General features: G+C 40.1%; 1 protein-coding gene across 1 annotated transcript; it reads right to left on the reverse strand.

Moving 5' to 3' along the window:
• Window positions 1-9672: 9672 nt before the first annotated feature.
• Window positions 9673-11107, reverse strand: LOC121746082. The gene is made up of 4 exons (XM_042140005.1): window positions 10762-11107; window positions 10557-10635; window positions 10289-10463; window positions 9673-10212 (listed from the first exon to the last, which is right to left on the reverse strand). Exons 1-4 carry the CDS (start codon window positions 11105-11107, stop codon window positions 9673-9675), a joined length of 1140 nt encoding a protein of 379 aa, XP_041995939.1.
• Window positions 11108-18016: the final 6909 nt, after the last annotated feature.

Genomic DNA, 18016 nt, shown 5'->3' on the forward strand with positions numbered 1-18016 from the left:
TATTGAATAAAAATTTTCTTGTTTTTGGCATTACCATTCACCATAAGGGTGCGTTTGATTGCCCTGAGAGGGTGAGATGAGATAGGGCAGATGTATTGGGTTTTGCATGATATGGCTGATAGGCCTTATCTCATTCGGCCGTTTGATTGCCCTGAAAAAGTTCGTAAGATACGTTATCTTGTTTTTGATTTGTCATTCGAGAACTTATGATAACAGGCATATTTGCCTATTTTGTCCTCCAAAACCTTTTACATTTCCAATTTCGCCCTTGAACCCTAAATCATCTGTATATCAAATTCAATCAGGCGCCCAAAATGTATTTCCCGCGCCAGTCATTGTTATTCCTTCATTAAGCTGAAGATTTCAGGCGCCCAAAACCTTCTGCGAAATCCCCTCTTCTCTACCCGAAGATTTCCAGACTTCAGGTGTGTATTCCTTTCAACATCATTTTATAGAATGTATGATATAAGCCGATTGGTTTGACTATATGAAATTAAGTTTCCCATGGCCTAAATTCTGTATGATTTAGTCGGTATTTGTGTCGGTTTACCTCACGGATTCAATGACATATTAAGCATAAATTTTACCGTGTAATACCTGCAGTTGTGTAGATCTGATTGGTATTGGTGTCGGCCTAAATTATTTTGCCTTGTTATACCTGCAGTTGTGTCGATTTGATTTAGGCGGTATTGGTGTCGTCCTAAATTATATTGCCTTGTAATACCTGCAGTTGTGTACATTTGATTGGTATGGCCTCTCCGCTCAATGACGGTAGCGACAACAATGGTAGTCCAGATGGTAATAATGTATTTGTTTTATGTAGCTCTTACTATGCATACAATTAAATTAGATAGTCAGTTGATTAGTGCATTCCCGCAATAGGTAGCAACGATTTGTATCCGAACAGGAACTCAAAAGCTGATAGGTCGAGACGCATATGGTCGGTTCGTGAGGATGAGATCCTAATGGCAACACTGAAAGAGTTGGCAGCTAACGGATGGAAATCCGACAACGGGTTTCGCTCTGGGTACCTCGTTCGCGCGAGGAAGACGATAAAGAGTGAATTTCCAAATACCGATATCATGCCACACCCCCACATATACTCGAAAATAACCACTTGGAAGAGGAATTATGGATCACTCAAGATGATGCTTAACCACAGCGGCATTGGCTTCAATTCGGATGGTACATACCGAATTGAATGCTATGATGAGCAGTGGGCTCTATTTTGCAAGGTATGTACTGTGAAATTGGATGTAATTATTGTAAACAGTATTTTTCATGCGTGCATTCGATCTGGAACAGATTATATCCACTTGATAATGGACTCCATAACTTTTGATATGTGTACTGTGATCGTTTGTATCCAGAAAGATCGACATGCCAAGTACATGAGGAACAAATCGTGGCCTCAATATGAAGACTGGAAGGAGGTTTTTGGTCAGGACCGTGCCGATGGTGAACGTGGTGTAGACATTGCTGCTGCTGTGGGCACAATATACGGGAATACAAATGCAACTCCAGTTGATGATGTCATATCCCCCCACATGACCTTTGCAGAGCTATTTCCTGATGAGCCAATCCCGGGCGGGATCCTTCCAGAGATGATCGATGACAGCCAATCTGTCACCGAGGGTGGAGTACCTGGATCTGCTGCTAGTGTTGATGTCGGGCCAGGAGCAGGGGCCGGGGTGTGTCCAGCACCCGCGGTGGGGGCTTGCTCTGGCTCTGCATCCGGGGCAGGCCTCAAGGTTACCAATAAGGTTGTCAAGAAGCGAAAAGTCGAAGACAAGATGGATGGCGTGCTAACTCTCATGGGACAGATTCACACCCACACAAATGAGCGTTTGAAAGAAATTTCCAAGAGGATAGGCTACGAGTTCGATCTAAGCAACAAGAGGGCTGAGGTATATGAGCAATTGAAATGTATTCCAGGCTTATCTCTTAAACTACAGTTCTATGTTTGTAAGAAGCTTGTTAAAGAAACCGAGCTTCTTGACCTGTTTCGGGGTTTGCCTGAAACTGCCCGTGCAGCGTTTGTGTTCGATCTCTTGGAAACCGACAACATGTTGTAAAGCTGCTCTGACCGACGTTATGGTTGCTGTTGTTTAGTATTTTGTGGTGTAGAAGTTGGTTGTTATCTTTTGCTAATAGTAATGTTGAACCTCTTGTGTATCTGGATTTCTATTCCTTTGGCAACAACCATTCAGCATCTGCTTTTGTATGGAACATGATTTTTACTCTACGATTCCTTGTGGCAAAACGGCTCTTTGATTTTCATATTTGTAATATTAGACCATAAATTTTATTATGAACGCAAACATCCAAGTTCCACATAAACGCTAACCGGAGACATAAACGCAATATCGAACATAATCATCAAACATTCGACATCCGTTCAAGGATTGTCTTTATATTAGATTTTAATGACCCATTGAAATCTTACAACCATGCTCTGCATCGTGGGTGAAAACACAAACTTCGTATATCGAATGGCATTGAGGGTGCAATGTAACATCACTTCGGCAAATGCCGCCACGATGGTGCCGGCATCGGGGATGTGACTTCATCGGAGTCGGAGGGTGAATAAATTGGCTGAACCCGATTTGGTGCGTCTGGGACGTCGGAATCAGAAAGCACTATGACCTCCGCACTATTGTCTGAAATTGCTATTACCTATTGAGGGAATTCTACCTTGACGTCGAATTGGCCAAAGAAGCTCGCAAGAAGGCTGAAATCTGGTTCGTCCCGATAAAAATATGTCGTGGCCGAAGCATCCCGCTGCCATGCAAGATTACGAAAGAAGATATAGTTACGGTTTCAATAAATTCGCTCAAGTTCAGAAATAATGTTACAATTATGTAGTAAGACCAACCTTGAATATAAAATTCCACGTCGAATCCGAGGCAACAACGATCCTGTGTTGAGGATTCCACTGGACACCGTTTGTCTTCACCAATTTTTTGAAACTTATGTACCTAGCCTTCAACAATTTAACACGACCTGCTATGTCGTCCGTTGTAAGATCCATTCCAAACGGATGCATAATCACATCACGGACATTGCGGAGTACATCTTCAGGCACATTGCCATCTTCCCATTCACGTCCGCGCCTCAACGTGATTAGCGTTGAAAGAAGCATGGCATCCATCTCTGTCGTCCACTTACCCTTGTAGAAGAACACTGCTTGTGGAGGAATTATGAAGTTCATTGTGTATAGTGTTTTAGGCTTTTCAATGGATGATGATAATGTTGTAGAGGCTGGTTCTTATACGTTTTACACAACCATTATCAATACCATTTACATCCGACAAGTGTTTATGATTTATGGTTGAGCAATAAATAAATTATAGCTTGCCTAGCTTAGTTTGTAGAGAAGATATGGAGGCAGGTATGAAGATTTTAATGTGCCCCACTTGTAATAAATCTAGTATAAGCAAGTGTAATGCATATACTTCCAAAGCAACCGCCCCAAACTCATTCAATACCGTCTGCACCCTCTGCAAATGTACTAGCTATGGCGTGAGGGGTTTACCATTGCAGTCAATGCATGGATATAACCAAAAGCTACGTAGCCTTGTATTGTATAAGAAGATGGCAGCTTTGGGGCAGTGTAGTGGCTAATCAAATCCAATAACAGTAAGCAGTCACATGCGCGGTTGAGGGGTGTTAAATACACTACTTCAATCTCGTCAAAAGCCATCCGAATATCAGCATACATTCCCTACATCCATGGATTACTTCAGACTTCCTTCGTTCATGAAGAAGATCTCTATAGAGCACTGCTTGACTGAGTTGGTATATTTTTCAAACTTATGTTCTGTTCAGAAATTTATGTCGTCGTTGGTTAGACCAAAAATTAAGTAGTTGTCTCTTATATCTGTGTAGCGCATTCCACCCGAATTTGTGGCTCTTCATGCAGCGCAACTACCTTTCGACTGTCGTCTCGTCATGCCTAGTGGACAGAGCTGGCAGGTGAGGCTGTTAAACATTGCGAGTGGTTGCCATTTTCACACTGGCTGGTCGGAGTTTCGGCTCGCTAACAACATTATTCACGATGACGTGCTTACATTCACTATGGTCGACGCGGGCATATTTCATGTGAAGCGGTATAACCCCAGGACGGGATGTCCTCGATTGAGTGATTTACAAGGTGCGTTTACGAAGATCTCGCTTAACCTAATTGTTGTCACTGACTTTACTTTGTTGTGATACATTAAAATATGAGAAGAAGACGAATACGGCGGCTCCGACCACAGTGATGCCCCGGACGTCAATACGTCGGACGACTATGTGCCATCAGACACGGAGGGGGGCGTTTCATCGGAAGAGGACGATTATGCGCCGGATCTCGGGGTTTTGGATGATGGTTGCCCAACTTTCACTGTAACCATGGACAGGTCGAACATCTCTCGATCTTTGGAGATTCCGATGGCCTTTTGGCGCCGCCACATTCGGATGAATTCTCTGCAATACCCGGTTTACTTCAACATGAACAGAGACTCTTGGTTCATCGTTATCGACCACAGTGACACAAATATTTGGGTGAAACGCGGTTGGAGACGATTCAAATAGGCTAACAACATCGTGGTTGGTACTCGCTGCCACTTCAAACTCATTGATCAGAATGAGGTCCAGTTTTATGTGTGGTTTGATCGGGAATAAGTGCTGGGAATGATTTGGAACTGCAGTACGTATGTAGTAGAACTCTGTTTTGTGCAACGTGCGATTTAGCTTGTTGTAGGCGATTATATATCGCCAAGTTTTCTTGCTCAGGTAGTTATTATATTGGATGTTAGGTAGCTATTGTAGTTGATTATGTTTGTGATTGTTTTGCTTCAAATATCACATTCATAATAATGGATATTATGGTTGTTATAATAGTATATTTTGCGGACTACTACAAGCTGTAACCTGCTTCATAAAGGATAGTGCAATTCACAGTTCAATGCAAGACTCCAACGGGTAGTACTAATATTAAGCAACGCAACATAACGAGAATTTGATGACTTCCTTATGTGAAAAAATGTCCTTAGGAAAAAACAATACAAAATTGTCTGGAATACAAGCAACATAACGAGCAATTAATAGAAGAATATATCTGTAATACAAACTGAAAAAATCAGCATGAATTAGGAACCATTTGCACAACGGGACGAGAAATCATCCATGATTTCTGTCGGTCCACATTTCACATGCAAGATCATCCCTTTTTTATTCCATATTGCCGTTGGTTCCACGGAACTGATATTATCAGCACATAAAGGAGGTCCATTATCAATATCGTCATCTAAATCAGCCTCGTTTACCAACTCAGCCTCAACGGGATCAACCACCATTTGACTTCGTATGTAATTATGAAGCATGAAGCATGCGATTATCAGCCTTGTTTGAACATCTACCGGATAAAAGCTTGCTGATCTGAGGATACCCCATCTCATTTTCAGCACCGCGAATGATCTTTCGATGACGTTCCTCGCCTTAGAATGCCTAAGGTTAAACAGCTCAGCCGGATTCTGGGGTGCTTGCCTTCCGACCCCCCATTCCTTAAGATGGTAACGGACTGATTTGTAGGGCGTCAAGAAACCTTCGGCGTTGGGATATCCATTGTCACAGAGGTAGTAGCATCCTGAAATTGAAAACCAACTTTAATCACTAAACATGACACTTGAGCTTAACCAACTATGTAAAACTCACCTTTAGGAACTTTGAGACCTAAAGGCCTGCTGACAGCATCTCTTAAAATCCTCGAGTCAGCCGCTGAGCCCTCCCATCCCGGAAGGAGATAAATGAATCTTAGTTGGGGGTCACATACGGCCAATGTGTTGGTAGTGATGTGGCCTTTTCGATTACGGTACCGGGGAACATCAGCAATGGGCATGCGTACATTGATATAAGTACCATCTAAAGCCGCAAGACAACCCTGTTAGTAGAACACAATAAACAATCATGCATTATATCGAATATTTAGGGAAGCAGTACAATCTGTCTGTACCTTGAACCATTTCCACCTACGGTCAGAGCAAGCTTCATCTATTGGTGTTGGCTTCACCAAAAAAATACTATGCAGTGTGAGAATTCCACGGAGCACAATATGTATATATTTTGACACGGTCTGAGAAGAGCGCATGAAATTATGGCCAACTATGCGAGATTTCTTGTGATGTGCTAGCACACAAAGGAACATGGCTACTTGTTCCTCCACACTGACTAGTTTTTGATCTATTAAGCCTACCCGGTCCCGGAGAATGCGACATAGACGCCCAAAGGTGTTCTTATCCATTCGTAAATTGTCCACACATGCCCTATCTGTTACACGCACTAGTCTATCCAGCTGACATACATGAGCCGGGATAGCATCTAGAACCGCTGACTGACCTAGACGATCCCAACGTTTACGCTTGCGCTTTTGAGGGCGGAGTAATGAGATCAGAAAAGAAATGACGAGCAAGTTAATTTGATAGTTCCGTATAACCTCTTCAAGCAAAATCAACACGGCCGTCATGTCATTCTGTGGACATGAAACCTGAACAAGCATGCCATTACACAAAATGCAAACTTCGATTCCAATAAAACAATTTGTTTTCTATGTATATCACACAGCAATTCTGAGAATTGGAAAATAACATAGGCCGACATACAGCAATATAAACCGGCAAATGCCCAGCCTAAACCCTAACATATAAATTCAGATCTGTAATAAAGCGTAAACAATTGGGTACTTGCTGAATTGACTTACCTCACGGAAATCCTCTCTGTTATCCATTGCTGAATTCAGACCCGATTATGATAGCCGTGTCCGTGCGCTTGAAAAAAGAAATTCCGCTGCGAATTTAAAGTAGCAACTAATATCAGCCAATGTAATTGAAAGGAAATTATGCAATCCATGAAAAAAATGATACGAAATACATGACACAAACCTGGAATCGGCGACGCAGCCGGGAGTGAGTACAAATCGACGCCCAAATTATGTTCGCTTATACGGTATTCCGCCAAATTTGATTAATCTGACCCTATGAGGGGTCTTTTAGACAATAAAACAAAATTCACACAATCGGGAACGACGGTATGAAGCTTATCGGAGCCGAAACCCTTGATACGCGAACACACCAAAGCTAGCGTGGTATCTTAATGGGGACCGGGTCGGTAGTTGTATCCCGGGTCCTTGTGCAACACTGTCAGGGCAATCACAGACTAGATACGCCCTAGATAGGAGGGCTTATCTGATGATATCGGGGCAATCAAGCACGCCCTAAAACTAAAATCTCATTTTAGATCTCCAATACAATACGCATTTACCCAACACTGCTTATACAATAGTATTAATAATCGAGAATTTGGAGAGATTTTGTTGGTAATTAATTTCACATAAATAATTTCGAAATCTTACATTCTTCGATGATCAAAGTGTATGATACATACATAGCAAAAATCAAAACATTGTTCTGCAAGTTCCTCTTTCAATCACATAATCAGATCACATGACGATACAATTAGGCTTACGATTAAGCTCCTCTTGAAGCTCCCAGCTCCGATGATCAGCCCAGCTCAAACACTCTCGCATCTTGTGCCCGAATTCAACTACTCCGCCGTGTCGAAGCTGCCGTGCAGAAAGCATCCGAGTTCGTTGTCGGTGGGGATATGCGCTCACTGCCTCAAGGACAGGCTGGTGAAGCTGGTCTGCTCGGAATGCGGCGAGCAGCGTCTCTCTTCCTGCTCCTGCTCCGACGTCTCCTCCTCGCACCGCAACTCCTGCAGCACCATGGAGGTCGGCAGCGTCGGGAGAGTCTCGTTTCTAATCGAGAACGACAAGACCGATCAGCCTCCCAAGCCTGCGCGAGAGGAGAGATTGAAGCAGGTCATATTCCTGCAGCGGAGTGCCAACAGCTGCGTCGAGGTGAAGAAGACCAATGGATTTTGGATTGAAATTTGCAACATAACCTTATTTTGGCCGTCAATGACTATTATACCCCCGCTTTGTTATTGTAGAGTAAATTTGTGATTGAGGGAACTAATTTCTCCTTAAATTCAAAAATTAATACTAGCCCTTGATTTTTTTGATCTTGTGGCTATTACTCCCTCCGTCCGCCAATAGGAGTCCCGTTTTTCCATTTCGGGACGTCCGCGATTAGGAGTCCCGGTTCACTTACCATATTTGGAAATTGCAATTTAATACTCCTTACACCCCCAAACCCCAACACCTGTCCCTTTTTTTAATTCTCACTCTCTCCATCCTCTCACCTCTCACTCTCTCAACCCCAACACTCTCTCACTCTCTCCATCTACTCTCCTCGTCGAACCCTAATCGCCGCCTTACCTCTCCTCCTGAAAATCTAATCGTCACTGACTAGATCGGTGAAATGGACTCCGATTCCGAACCATTATCACCAATATCTCTCTCACAGACCCCTAACCCCCTTCCATTTCCGCCTCCTCAAACCCTAATCGGCCCCGCCTCGCCTCATTCCCAGGAATGGGCGTTCGACCCCTCAGAGGCGTCGATTCCGACCCCAATCGCGACCCACTACTCTCCAATCCCAACATATTCTTGGGAGAACACCGCCTACATGTATGCAACTGTAGTTCCTGAGACTCCGATGGGCGAAGACCTACTCCCTGAAACTCCGGTGTTTGCTTCGCCTGAGTTTGATTGCACCACCACTGTTGTCCCTGAGAAGCTGATGGAGGAAGCCCTACTCCCTGAGACTTCAGTCACTGAGTTTGAGTGGGACACTCCTTTTGTCCCTCAAACGCCGCTGGTCAGGCGACTGAGAAAACGGCCGATTGAGGAGGAGGAATGGTACAAGGAAATGTTGGTGATACTCTTGCCAGGCATGAAGGATCTACTCTAAATCTGTGAGTCTTTCTTTCAATTTTCCCTTAGAACCACCCCCTACATTGTTAGGGTTTGGAGGTTCATATGGCCATTTATGGGATTCCGAGGGGGTTGGGGATATCTGGCTCTATGATGAACGGTGTAGCCACCCCCAATGTTGGGTTAGGAGGCTGCTCTGTGATGAATTCTTTGTGAGGAGTATTGGTTGTTGGTTTTGTCCCTGCATTGGTTAGTTTAGCCACCCCCAATGTTGGGTTTGGAGGCTTATTATGCACTGTCCAATGATGATATTTTGCTGAGGGTAATTGGGGTTCCTTGTTTGGTTAATGCATTCTGCCCTGTGATGATATTTTGCTGAGGGTAGATGGGGGTTCCTTGTTTGGTTAATGCATGCTGCTATGTTGTGGATTGTTGTCTGATTGGACCTGATGATGTGAGGATTAAAATGATGGTGTTTCTTGGTTAGTTTAGCCACCCCTTAACAGGTTTGGAGGCTGATTAAATTCTACCCTATGATGATATTTTTCTGAGGGTAATTGGGGTTCCTTGTTTGGTTAATGCATGCTGCTATGTTGTGGATTGTTGTCTGATTGGACCTGATAATGTGATGATTAAAATGATGGTGTTTCTTGGTTAGTTTAGCCACCCCTTTACAGGTTTGGAGGCTGATTATTAACTGCCCATATGATGATAATTTTCTGAGGGTAAGTAAACTTCACTAAATATGTGCATTAGTACATGTTCTTTGCACTAGTTCTACATACAAAACACAAAAGAGCAGACCTTACTGACCAAAAACATGAAGGTCTTACTACAAAAATAATTCCACTATCTATCTAGAAGCCAAAAGCATTAGCCAAAGCCATAATGTCATATCCACAACCAGCATTGTTCTCTGGTTGCTGTAAGTACTCCAACACATCTCTCACAAGATCTTCATCTACATCCAGTGCATTGGGCAGTCCAACAGTTCTTTCCAACCTGGCCTTGTTAATGTGAGGGACCTTGTAATTATTCCCACCCCTAAATACCATGATCTCTGTGAGGCAAGCCTGCAATGATAGGAATACTTTGTTTAGGGTTTGTGGTGACAGCTCTTCATAAGAGCTACACACATTCTCCAACAATGTGTCAACATTATTGCATGGTTTCTCATGTTGCAATGTCTGAATGGCTCTGAAAAACCCTAGGTCTAAAATATTGGTGTCTGGCGAATTGGGTGGTTGACAAATCAGATGGATTTTAAATCCATCTGATTTGGCAACAGCCTCAAATTCAGCATCCACGCCATTTATGTGGGGTGTGGCATTGTCTTGCTGGATATAGATCTCTTTGCTTGCCCACTCAGGCCACTTGGCCTTAATTGCTGGTACAATCTGTAAATTTAAAAAAAAAACCTAAATGATGATGTTTGTAAAAATAATGACCAGATAGGTTGGGAAAAAGACATACCCTGTTGATAATGCAGTCCCTCTTCACACTCTTGTTCACTGAAGAAATTGGTTTAGTCTCAAGTGTGCCTTTAGCCCTATTCTTGGATTTCCTTTGTGCTGCAACCAATTCAGTAAAAGGGAAAATACCCAACTTTCCATCAAATTTGGTTTGGCCATCCAAGCCAAAAACAGGCCTACTTACAGCACACATAAACATGACTTTGGTGATGAACCTCTTTTACTTGCATGCCCTATATGGCTCAACCTCATCAGGCAGGAGGTAATACCTATCTGATGTCTTGGTCATATAGAACCATTTTTCATCAATATGCACAACATTGTGCATGCTTTCAAACTGAACTCTACCTGCATTTATATGTGGCTCAAGTTTACTAAGGCACCACTTCAACCTAGCTAACTTATTTGCATCAGTTAAGGCAGGTTTGATAGAATTTGTATGTGGCCTTAATTTGGCCTCCTTAATCCACTAGCCTAATGTGTTTTTGCTAACAGACAATTTGTGAGCCATTTTCCTTATTGAAGACCTTTCAAGTGTGGATAAAGCTCTTACCTTTTCTTCATCTAGACTGAATTTATCAGAATGATGATAGCCTTTAACCTTGCCTTCCATGATTGCAGGTTCCCCCCTTTGCATCTGCTGTTTTGCTTTGTTCCAGAGCCTGTAAACTGTCTTCCTGCTAATGCCGTACTCCTCTGCTGCCTCCATAACTGCCCCTCTTGTGAGCACTCCATCGATGCTGTGCTTCAGTAGGAACTGCACCACCAAGTTCTTCCTACAGCTGCTTAAAAACATTGTTGTTCTTGACCCCTCCTCCATCCCAATGATGAACTTTTTCTGAGGGAGTATGTAATTTTTCCTCTAGTGGTGTTTTTTTGTTTTGTTGAGAGGTTGGTGGAGGTGTAAATGCAGCTGTGAATGTATTTATAGGAGGCTACTGTAAGAGGGAAAATTTGTGTTAAAATTTCCCTCTAAAATGTTAAAGAGGGAAACTTGAATTGTTTTTGGTCACCTCTTGTACGTACTGTAATTAATGTATGGAAGGCAGGTTCTTTGCATCAATTAAAAATTGCAATTAATGTTTTATTTATTCCAGTTTGTTTTTATTTAAAATAGGAATACTTAAATCCAATTAAATTTGGATTTAACACACTGAAATTATGAACACTTGTTCATATAGCTCAATTTTTGCATTCAACCAACAATTTAAGTGGGACCCACATTCCACTATCACACTACATTTATTACACACTCAAACTCTTTCTTAAAACCCGCGCCACTTGTGAATGGGACTCCTATTGCCGGACGGAGGGAGTATTTGTTCTCTAGTTATATGGTTAATAGGTGTTTGCCATAGATCATGACCATATATATATATATATATATATATATATATATGGAGCGTTATTCTCCTATTCATCCCTTAGATCCTTTAATCTTCTTAATATGGGCCGTTAGATCTCATTCATCAACGGTCCAGATGATCTGCATTATTACACTATAATGGTGCATTATGTTAAGGGTGAACTCCCTTAACACGATAAAAGGCAGTCACCGGAGCTTTGCCGGTCGATCAAACCAAGATTTAGGATTGCAAAAAGATAAAATACGATAAAAGCTAAAAAGATAATTTCATATTTCTGGATTGGAATAGAAGAATACAATATCTCCTATTTATAAGACTACTCTGACTTAGAGAATAAGAAATAAAGATACTAAGAATATATGGAAAGATATGCTAAATCAATTCTAAACTAAATAAGAGAGATTTGGGGATATTCGTAGAGATATTCTACATATCAACTCCCCCTCGGTTAAAATATACCTTGTCCTCAAGGTGGGAACCACGACACAATGAAGAGCTTCACGAACAAAAGCTTTGGCGAGCTATTCCCTCCTGGATCAAACGCACAACGAACAGCTGAGCGTCTCCCTTCATCATCCAGATTCACCAACGGATCGACTTTGAACTTGTTATGGAACTCTATCATCCCTTCCAAAATTACGATCTCATCCTCCTCGCTCCACAGCCTCTGGAACATATTCGACTTTTTCTCCGCCGTCTCCGGCTCGGCGGCAAGGCTCTTCTTCGGCTTCTTTGCATTTTTACTGGTCGTGTCCTCAGCAGGTCGTTTCGAAGCGGCAGCGGATTTTCCCGGAGGGACGGGATCCGCGGCGGGCTTGGATTTGGCCTTCCTGTTTGATTTCAGAGTCTTTTCGTCTGGCTTCGCGGCGAGTGGCCTGACTTCCGAAGCATCGGACTCAGACACTGTTTCAGATCCGGAGTCGTCTTCGTCGGAGGAGGAAGGGTGAGGCAGTGGCTGCGAGGGTTTGGCGGCGGGAATCTGAGGCTGTGGCTTATTTTGGGGAGGGGTGGGGTCGAGATATCGGGGCTGAACCTGGCGATAATAATCATAACGCGGAGTGTCAGAGAAGGCCGGAACGTCGTGCCTACCCCATGCGCTGTCCCACGTTGACATGTGCCTCCCGGAGCGATATTCCGATCGATGGGCGGGATTATCCTACGCCGACGGCTGCCTAACGCCGCGACTGTCGCTGCTGAACCTGGGTCTGTCCCATGGTGACGCACCTGGTTGAATTGGGTGTTGATGTGCACGAGTCGATGGAGGACTTCCTAACCCTAATTGCGGCAGAGATGATACCGCCGTCGAAGTCTTCATAACCGCGCGATTCCTCCCATAATCGTCACGCCCCCTTTGCCACTCTGCGTAGGGAGGATCGGGGTCGGGGCGCGGCGGTGCTTGCGCGGCGGCTGCACGCCGATCAGATGCATCCATCCTCGCCTCCAATCGAGCCAACGACGCTAACACATGCTCGAACGCCAACGCCTGTGTATCTAATGCTCGAGTCGATGAAGATTGCGACTCCCCTCCCAAGACGACGCCTGCTGTTGTCGCCGCGATTGGCTCCGTGCGGCTCCCCACACGATTCGCCATATATCAATGAGTTCGTCAATGAAAGCGCCAATTGTTAAGGGTGAACTCCCTTAACACGATAAAAGGCAGTCGCCGGAGCTTTGCCGGTCGATCAAACCAAGATTTAGGATTGCAAAAAGATAAAATACGATAAAAGCTAACAAGATAATTTCATATTTCTGGATTGGAATAGAAGAATACAATATCTCCTATTTATAAGACTACTCTGACTTAGGGAATAAGAAATAAAGATACTAAGAATATATGGAAAGATATGCTAAATCAATTCTAAACTAAATAAGAGAGATTTGGGGATATTCGTAGAGATATTCTACGTATCACATTATTAGTCGGTGTGCATTATTCAACTGAAAATCTGCATTATTACATTATAATGGTGCATTATTAGTCGGTGTGCATTATTCAACTGAAAATCTGCATTATTAAATGACACGTGGCACCAATCTAACCGCCGGATGACAAAATCGTGTGGCTGACATTAAAAAGAACAAAGAACAAAATATAAAAAAGGAAATGAATAAATCCATATATATATATATATATATATATATATATATATAATAGGGATGTATTCATTTCCTTTTCCTATATTTCCTCCTTTTTTCTTCTTAATATCAGCCATTAGATTAGAGAAATGGACGGTCAAGATCAACATTGGGTAATTAATCCCGTGTTGCATTATTTGTCCTATTTTGTGCATTATGAGGGTACAATAGTAATATAATAATGGCTGGAAACCGCTACGAATAATGCACCATATGGTCACGAGTAATGCATAGAATTGCCTATATAATGCACAATATGTGAACTGCAATGCATACGAACAAGATGTGCCATGTTATGATGTTTGACACACGTTTCTTGTTTCCCCTAAGGGTTTAATAAGCTTAGGGGCTAGGGTATAGTACGTAGACATGTATGTAATCTTCACATGGTAACGAGTAATGGATATAATCTTCACATATATATATTGAATAAAATGTACCATGAAATTATCATTCTGCCCTTTCATAATTAATTAATTTAAAAATATTTTCCATATGACAAATTCTAAACCACTCATTTAATAAAAATGAGTGGCTGATAATGTATCTCAATTCTTAATTAGGCTAAAAAATCAATGCAAAACTAGATTTAAATACCGAAACGCAGAACAATATCATACGTACTATACCCTAGCATATATATATATATATATATATATATAATATGTGTGTGTGTGTGTGTGTGTGTGTGAAGATTATATCCATTACTCGTTACCAGGTGAAGATTACATACATGTCTACGTACTATACCCTAGCCCCTAAGCTTATTAAACCCTTAGGGGAAACAAGAAACGTGTGTCAAACATCATAACACAACACATCTTGGTCGTATGCATTGCAGTTCACATATTGTGCATTATATAGGCAATTATATGCATTACTCGTGACCATGTGGTGCATTATTCGTAGCGGTTTCCAGCCATTATTAGATTACTATTGTACCCTCATAATGCACAAAATAGGACAAATAATGCAACACGGGATTAATTACCCAATGTTGATCTTGACCGTCCATTTCTCTAATCTAATGGCTGATATTAAGAAGGAAAAATGAGGAAATATAGGAAAAGGAAATGAATACATCCCTATATATATCCTATTTTGTGCATTATGAGGGTACAATAGTAATCTAATAATGGCTGGAAACCGCTACGAATAATGCACCACATGGTCACGAGTAATGCATATAATTGCCTATATAATGCACAATATGTGAACTGCAATGCATACGAACAAGATGTGCTGTGTTATGATGTTTGACACACGTTTCTTGTTTCCCCTAAGGGTTTAATAAGCTTAGGGGCTAGGGTATAGTACGTAGACATGTATGTAATCTTCACATGGTAACGAGAAATGGATATATTTGACTATATAATGCACAATTTGTGAACTGCAATGCATACGAACAAGATGTGTTGTGTTATGATGTTTGACACACGTTTCTTGTTTCCCCTAAGGGTTTAATAAGCTTAGGGGCTAGGGTATAGTACGTACGCATTAATAACAAATTATAAAACGATACGAATAATTCACCAAATTGTCACGAGTAATGGATGTTATTAACTATATAATGCACAATATGTGAACTGCAATGCATACGAATAAGATGTACCATGTTATGATGTTTGACACACGTTTCTTGTTTCCCCTAAGGGTTTAATAAGCTTAGGGGCTAGGGTATAGTACGTAGACATTACTAAATGCACGTATGTAATCTTCAATCCGTTGATTAACCCATATACACAATACCTCTAATAATGCATAATATACTGAGATAATGACAATTAACAGCTACATAATGCACTACCTAAACCAAATAATGCACATACGTATATTCCAATAACAACAATTTGTTAGTAATGTCTACGTACTATACCCTAGCCCCTAAGCTTATTAAACCCTTAGGGGAAACAAGAAACGTGTGTCAAACATCATAACATGGTACATCGTATTCGTATGCATTGCAGTTCACATATTGTGCATTATATAGTCAATTATATGCATTACTCGTGACCATGTGGTGCATTATTCGCAGATACCAAAATGTGGCAGTTACTTTTCGGTCAAATGTCAATAATAACCCTGTAATGCATACAACCACCTTCTATAATGCAACACGGAACCAGTTTTATAGAATCAATCTGATCCGTTGATGCCTTAGATCTAATGCGTAATATTAAGAAGGAAAAATGATCTAAGATGTGAAAAGGAGAATAACGCTCCCCTATATATATATATATATATATATATATATATATATATGTATATATATAGTCTCATTATCCACAAATCCAGACCGAACTAGAGACTAAATTTGGGTCATCCATTTTTCTTAATCTTGTGGTTAGGATTAATTTATAATTAATTTAATATTTTATTCAATAAAAACTTTTTTATTTTGATTTTGATTTTTTTAATTTTTTTTTATTTTTTTTAATTTCTTTATAAATTTTAAAAATTTTTATTTTAATTCAATAAAAAAACATGCTAGAGTAAATAATGAACTATATTCACTACATAATGAACGAAATGAACGTATGTTATGAAGTAATTTTTCGCATTCATTACATACTGAATTTACTTCAACAGAAAGATAATTATGTCAGAACATATTATGAAGTAATAAACTAATGGAATGAATTAATAGCATGACTGAATGAAGTAATAAACTAATGGAATGAAGTAATAGCATGACTAAATGAAGTAATAAGTTTATTACTACTGCTTGACATTTTACACAGTTAACATTGTATTTCAATAAAATGTCAAATTTACTTCATTACTAACGTTCATTTGGTTCATTATTTATTGAATATAGTTCATTACTACCGCTTGACGTTTAACACTAAAATTTGTTGTATCATTAATGTATTTCAATAACATGTCAAAATTACTTCATAACATACTTCATTTAGTTCATTATTTAGTGAATATAGTTCATTATTTACTCCGGCAAGTTTTTATTGAATAAAAAATCTATAAAAAATTTTAAAAAATTATTTAAAATTTTTAAAAAAATAATAAAATAAATAAGTTTTTATTGAATAAAATATTAAATTAATTGTAAATTAATCCTAACCACAAGATTAAGAAAATGGAGGGACCTAATTTGGTCTCTAGTTCGGTCTTTAAGATTGGATTTGTGAATAATGGGACTCGGTAGGGATGTATTCAGATTCATAAGCTAAATAGTGTTCAAAATCGGCACACTTGTAGTCCATTGGATCTTGTGATCTAACGGTTAGATTAATGCCACGTGTCATATAATAATGTAGATTATTAGTCTAATAATGTAACTTAGCTAATAATGTACTATTTTAGTAAAATAATGTATCATTTTAGTCTAATAATGTACCATCTTAGGCTAATAATTTAGTTTATCACAACCATCCAATCCAAGGATCCAAGAGCTAAGATTTGCTTTGATTTTTGACAGAATTTCACTTATTGACCATAGTGCACCCATATATATATATATATATATATGGGTGCACTATGGTCAATAAGTGAAATATATATATATATTTATGTTATATTTATACTAAAATTTATAATAGAATCCTCTATTATACAAAAATAAAAAAGAATCAAATTTAAATGGTATTTTGAATATTTTGAGTATAATAGTTTTTTTTTTGGTATAACAGTTATAACGGTATATTGTACCGCAGTTCGGTATACCAAAATGCGGTACAGTATACCGAACACAGTATGGTAATGGTATCAAAAACTACCTTACCGAATTTTCCGGTAAGTATGGTATTCTGTCATACCGTGACTTTCGGTATGGTATACGGTATGACACTCACAGTACGATATACCGTACCGAACCACCCCTTACGACACTACTATTATTCTCTATATTTCTGAAAGATGTGAAAAATGAATTAAAATAGTTGTACCTCCGATAAGTAATAGCCTCTTGTCTTCAATTTCTGAAAGATGTGAAAAATGAATTAAAATAGTTGTACCTCCGATAAGTAATAGCCTCTTGTCTTCAATTTGTCTTAGAAAATACAGTCCACAACTTCAATCTGTAAGACTAACAATACGAATAAACTAATAATAGCAACTTGTTGGGCTATGTTTTGTGCTAGGATAAGTCAATAAAGAATGAAGGAGACGTTCAACAATGTCACATTCACACAGTGACACAGTTTGATTATTATTGATGTTCTCAAATTTTAATTTCAGAAAAATAGAGAAAAATAGGGGACTCGGTGTAG

The sequence above is a fragment of the Salvia splendens genome, chromosome 8 (assembly GCF_004379255.2).
Source record: "Salvia splendens isolate huo1 chromosome 8, SspV2, whole genome shotgun sequence".
In the NCBI taxonomy this organism is placed as follows: domain Eukaryota; kingdom Viridiplantae; phylum Streptophyta; class Magnoliopsida; order Lamiales; family Lamiaceae; genus Salvia; species Salvia splendens.